General features: G+C 42.4%; 1 protein-coding gene across 1 annotated transcript in view; it reads left to right on the forward strand.

The window, feature by feature from the left end:
• The first annotated feature begins 5,330 nt into the window (after positions 1-5,330).
• Positions 5,331-6,385, forward strand: part of LOC109938657 (sushi-repeat-containing protein SRPX-like) — an 81,497-nt gene continuing 80,442 nt past the window's right edge. Inside the window, exon 1 of the mRNA XM_048603197.1 lies at positions 5,331-5,438. Within this exon, the coding sequence (XP_048459154.1) occupies positions 5,372-5,438 (67 nt within the window). The 5' untranslated portion in view covers positions 5,331-5,371. The remainder of the gene's footprint in view (positions 5,439-6,385) is intronic.

The following is a 6,385-nucleotide window of genomic DNA, read 5'->3' on the forward strand; positions in this document are numbered from 1 at the left end:
TATTGTTGAAACAATCTTCACTCTCTTGCATTAAAGGCTAACATTCCATTAGCCTTCCTAATGGCTTGCTGCACCTGCATGTCAGCCTTATTGAGACTTATTGAAGAGAACACCTAGTTCTCTTTGTCCATCTACACTGTGGTTGGTTTGCTCGCTGAGCTGGTTCATTAATTCGCAGATGTTCCATTACCCTGCTGGGTAGCATCATCAGTGCAGCTTCCGATGAAGCGCTGTTGTTTTTCCTGCCTGGAATTTAAACTCTCGGATCCGTTGGATTTGATTACCTCATTTCTGGTTTTCCTTTGCAGTGGTGTGTATGTAGGGTATAGTTCTATGTGTTTGTTGATGGCCTTATTGGTGGAGAACTAGGCCTCTAGGAATTCCCCTGCTTCTCTCTGTTTGGCCTGTCCTAGGATCCTGGTGTTGTCCCAATCAAACTGGTGGTTCTCCTTATCTGTGTGAATGGAGACGAGTGAGCATTGATCATGTCTTTTTGTTGCTAGTTGGTGTTCATGTACTCCTGTGGCCAATTTTCTTCCTGTCTGTACAATGTAATGTTTGTTGCAGTCCTTGCATGGAATTTTGTATATTACGTCGGTTCTGTCCATAGTGGGTAAGGGGTCTTTGGTTTGATTTAGCAGTTGGCGTAGGATTGACGTAGATTTGTGTACTACTGTGATGTGCAATGGTCATAGGAGTCTTGTGGTCAGTAAGGATTTGTTCTTGATGTATAGTAGCGTGATGAGTGTGTTAGGGCGTGCAGTATCTTCCTGTTGTTGTTCGTGTGATAGGCTTCATCGGTTACAGTTTTTGGGTATCCATTGTCCTTAAATACTTGGTGGAGGTATTCTTCTTCATTTTGGTGTAGTTCCGGGTTGCTACAGTGTGTTGTCGCTTGTTTAAGTAGCATTTTCACGCAACTTCGTTTGTGGGTATTGGAGTGGTTATTGTTGAAATTCAGTACTTGGTCAGTGTGTGTGGTTTTCCTGTGTACCTTTGTCAGAAATTCCCCATTGGCCCTGCGTTCTACCATGACGTCCAGGAATGGGAGCTGTTCATTCTTTTCCACTTCCCTGGTGAATTTGATGCTGGTGAGAGTGTTGTTTATAAGTTGGTGTGTCTCCTCTAGTTTGGTCCATTTGATGATGACGAAAGTATCGTCCACGTATCGGATCCATAGTTTGGGTTGGATCTGCAGAAGGGCCATGCTTTTAAGTCTCTGCATCACCGCTTCTGCTATTAGTCCAGAGGTAGGTGGCCTCATGAATGTCCCGTTGATCTGTTTGTAGATTTGGCCACTAAAGGTAAAGTGGGTCCTGAGGCATAGGTCCAGTAGTTTCGGCATGTTATCTGTGGAGATAGTGTCACTCAGGTCTCGTTCTTTTAGTGGTGTTGCTAGTGTTTCTCTTGCCAGTGGTTCTTTAAAGGATAATCCATTTCACCAAAGACAAAATCCTTGGCCTAATAGGAGAGATCTGTGACTGCTCATGTGGTGATCCTATTAGGAAAATCAAGGGGAATCTTGAAATCATGATTCTTGGAACCGGGGAAATTCTCCTGGATGGAGGCATACCTCGCACAAAGGAAGATGGTTGTGGTTTTGGAGGTCAATCATCTTAGCTCCAGGACATCTCTGCAGGAGTTCCTCAGGGTACTGTTGTAGGCACAACCATTTACAGCTGCTTCATCAATGATTTTCTCTCCATCGGAAGGTCAGAAGAGGGGATGCTCCCTGATAATTCCACAATGTTCAAGAGCATTTGTGACTCCTCAAATACTGATTCTGCCCGTGTCCGTACACGGCAAGACCTGGACAATATCCAGGCTTGGGCTGATTAGCGGCAAGTATCATTTATGTGATACAAGTGCCAAGCAATGACCATCTCCAACAAGAAAGAATCTAACCATTGCTCCTCACATTCAATGGCACTACTATTGTTGAATCCCCACTATCAATATCCTTGAGGTTACTATTGGCCAGAAACTGAACTGGACTAGCCATATAACTACTGTGGCTACAAGAGCAGATCAGAGGCTAGAAATCTTGCAGTGATCAGCTCACCTCCTGACTCCCCAAAGCCTATCCACTATCTACAAGGCACAAGTTGGATGTGTGATCAAATACTCACCACTTGCCTGGATGGCTTCAGCTCTGACAACACTCAAGAAACTCAGCACCATCCTAAACAAAGCAACCACGACTGATGTTCAATAGCAGCAGTGTATGTTTGCTACAAAATGCACTGCAGTAACTTAACAAGCTCCTCCGGCAATACCTTCCAAACAAATTACTCCTATCACCTAAACGGACAAAAGACTGCAGATAACATGGAAACATAACATTCTATCTTGGAACTATATTGCCATTTGTCCACTGTAGCTAGGTCAAAATCCTGGAATTCCCTCCATAATACACAATGTGTACTTGCACCACATGGACTGCAGCCATTCAGGAAGGCAGTTCATCACCTCCTTCTCAAAGGCAATTAGGGATGGCAATAAATGCTGGTCCAGCCAGCAACATCAACATCCCATGAGTAAAAAAAAAAAAATTTTCACTGCTCTGGACTTGGGTAAAAGGGCATCATTTCAGTTTGTGACAATATGAAATTCAGAAATCTAATAAACTGACTTCAGGAGAGAAACTGCCAAAATGGGCATACACATGGTAGATAAGTTGCATTATTCAGTACTTCAGGTGTTATTTGATTTTGCACACTGCAGCCATATGGTGGATGGAGTGCCGATCAAGCAGACAGCTTTGTCTTGCATCTTCTGTGCTGTTGCAGCTGCATCCATCCAGGCTAATGAAAAATATTCCATCAGACTCCCAATCTGTGTGGTGGGTAACAGAGAAATTTTGGTGAGACATTCGTCGCAGAATACAAAATCTCAGACCTTCTCATTTATATAGTCTGTTTGCCTGAAAGTGGTTATGTGTTCAACTGCTTCGGCCCCATGCTGTGGAATTTGTTGTCATCCTAATCTGTCTGTCCACTTCCAGGAACGTACAGCCCATGGAATCCAGGGTCAAGTGGAAAGTTGGATTTGAAACTGGCTCAGTGGCAGGAAGTAAAGGATAGTAGCTGGCAGATGTTTTTTTCCAATGGTTTTCTATGGGGCTCAATATTAGGTCCCTTGTTTTTCAAGGTATATGTAAATGATTTAGACTTAAATGTAGGGGGCATATTTAAGAAGTTTCCTGCTGATACAGACATTGGCTGTGTGGTTGATATTAAGGACAAAAGATGTAGACTATGAGAAAATATCAATGGACTGGTTAGATGGACAGAAAAGTGGCAAATGGAATCCTACTTGCAGTAATAAGAATCAGTGTTTTTAGGGAAAGCAAGCAAGACAAGGGAATACTCGATGCATGATTAGAAATGTTATTACACACCTCTGGAGCAGGTATGACTTGATAACTGAGAAATGTATACCAACACAGATCTTGTTGTGCATGCCCACAGATTCCTGATGGTAACATGACAGTGAGTTAAACAGGCATATGGGATACTTTTCTTTATTAGCTGGAGTGAAGAATATCAAAAAAGGGAGGCTGTGCTTGAACTGTAAATAATATTGATGAAACTTCAGCTGGAGTACAGTGTAAAACTTTGGTCACAACATTACAGGAAGAATGTGATTGCACTGGAGGGATATAAAAGATGTTTACACAAATGTTTCCAGGAATGGCCACTTTTAGCTATGAAAAATGACTGGATAGACAATGGTTGTTTTCTTTTGGAACAGAAGAAGCAGTGAGGACCAGCAAAGCCAGCATTGTTGCTCATCCCTTAATGGCCTTGAAAATATGTTGGTGAGTTGCTGCCTCCTATCTGGTCTAAGCACAGTTTGGAAGGGAAACTTTTACTTCTGTAAAGTCATCTTTAAAATCCATTCTTAACAAGCTTTTGGATACCTCTATCAGCTTCCTTGACCCAACATCCATTGTATTGAGGTCTGTGATTGCTTTGAGGTAGTTATATATATTTAAGTAAAGCTGTCACTGGTAAACGTCTTCAAATAGGCTGACATAAGACTTGGCTATAGTTATTTTAATTGACCTGTTCTGAAATGTTATAACGCACATCTGGATCAGGTGGAACTTGAGCCCAGGTTTTCTGGCCCAGGAGGAGGACAGTACCACTGCACCAAAAGAACCTTAGGACTTGACAAACAAAAGCTCAACAGCAGGGCGATGATAGTATAGTGGTAAGCATAGCTGCATCCCAAGTAGTTGACCCGGGTTCAATTCCCAGCCATCGCAGTTTTGCACTTTGGGGCGGCATGGTGGCTCAGTGGTTAGCACTGTTGCCTCACAGTGCCAGGGATCTGGGTTCAATTCCACCCTAAGGTGGAATTGGTCTGTGTGGAGTTTGCACATTCTCCCCGCGTCTACGTGGGTTTCCTCCGGGTGCTCCGGTTTCCTCCCACAGTCCAAAGATGTGCAGGCTAGGTGGATTGGCTATGTTAAATTGCCCGTAGATGTGTAGCTTAGGTGTGTTATAGGGGGATGGATCAGTACGGACTTTTTGGGCCAAAGGGCCTGTTTCCACACTGTAGGGATTCTATGATTCTATGAAAAGCATCAGGACGACCAATATCAAGGCTCTAATCCCATGCACCAATAATATATTTGTAATTAATACAATAACTTTGTGAATATTACAGTGTATACTATTTTCTGTGGAGTTTTTTTTTACAATATTGGAAAAATGAGATGTTCTTAAAAATCTTGATTAATCATTAATTTGGAATATCTAAAGATTTTGAAAGCAATTCACAATTAAACAATCTTTTGTTTAGTGGCCGCCACCAGTAATGTTTTTGTGTTGGTGCTAATGATTTAGTCACAGTCAAAAGATACGTGGATGAAAGGCAGAGTTTAAAATCTCTGATCAGGATATGAGAAAGCGGACTGTTCTCGCTGTACCAGTGTGATTATAAAAATAGAAAAAATAAATTACAGCGTGTGTACATAAAAACTAATGCAATTAGAAACTTAGCTATACTTTTAAAGATTATTTTTCTATTCAATGTAATTTTCGGTACTAAACTGAATTCTTCCAACCATAACACCTATATTGCTGTTTTAAAATGCAGAACCATGTTTTCCCATTGCTGTAATTGTGATAACTACTTAAGTATCAGTTAATAGTGGAGAGTGCCCCCATTCACTCTCACTCACTGTTGTTACTAGTTATGGGAGATTGATTTGCTGGGCACAGCAGTTGGACATTGCCAGCTGTGATCAGGTATTTTTGGGACTGGCTTGGAAAAGCGGTTTCCGGTAAAGGCGGCGTTTACTCGGAGGAGTTTAATGTAATTTTTTTTCTTATACGTTGTAGGGAAATTAGGCGCGCTCAGAATGGACATTTCTATCAAATGCATTTTTCTATCTACTGTGTGCATCTTCACAGCGGAGGCTAACGGAGGTAGGTAGTTCCGCCTTTGTGTGATCCAGGCAGGTTTTCCTTCGCAAAATTTCTGTTTCTTGTATTTTTTTTGGAGGACAAGGTCGGTCACTATTAATTCATAGCTGGCGTGCACAACGGCTCCCTGCAGGAAAATGCGGTCAGACGGTTGATCCAAGGCTGATTACAGATCTTTCCGGGGGTTAGTCCGATTTGAAGAGAAAGCAAACACCACCTCCCCCCCCCCCACCAAAAAACACTTCAAATCCCAACAACTTTAAAGCGAGTAAACTTGAAAGTTTTGTTGCAGGGTTCTTGTTGTTTGTTGCTAGAGGGAGGGGGCGGGGATTGGGCGAGTGACTTTGTGCAGTTTCGAAAGTTGATGTTGGTTTGCAATTGTATGGGGAGTGGGGCAGAGAATCCCCTGGAATGTACTGAGCATTCGGTTTTCAGAAAGAACTGACAAAAACTTACGGTTCCAGAGGAAACGGCATCTCCTTGTGCGAGGCATGCGTCCTGACGCCACTCACAGCATGGTAAGCAGCGCCTAAAGCGTGGCATTGTTCCCCTTCAGAAAGAGGCACTCCAAAAGTAGTTACAGCCAGCATTGAATTAGCATGTGTACATTCACACTTCCATGTCCTGCACCGAAAATAGCTCTGTTATGCATAGCTTTAGACTTCCGAGATACTAAGTCTAAGTGAAATGGTAAGTGAAAACTTGTGAATTGGGACACCCACCAAAGTTTTGTTTCATTCGAAGATGTGCAGGAAGATTCCTCTCAGTTCTGAAGGAGTCATGCCAGACTGGAAACATTAACTCTGTTTTCTTTCTCCACAGATACTAAGTTTCTCCAGCATTCTGTTTCAGATTTCTTTTTAAACCCTTTAAAAAGTGGGCATTGCTGGTAAACTTGCTCTGTCCACTTGTCAGAGTTTAGATCTTTCATCAGAAAAGGGGGAGGGGAA

The sequence above is a fragment of the Rhincodon typus genome, chromosome 11 (genome assembly GCF_021869965.1).
Source record: "Rhincodon typus isolate 14 chromosome 11, sRhiTyp1.1, whole genome shotgun sequence".
Classification (NCBI taxonomy): Eukaryota; Metazoa; Chordata; class Chondrichthyes; order Orectolobiformes; family Rhincodontidae; genus Rhincodon; species Rhincodon typus.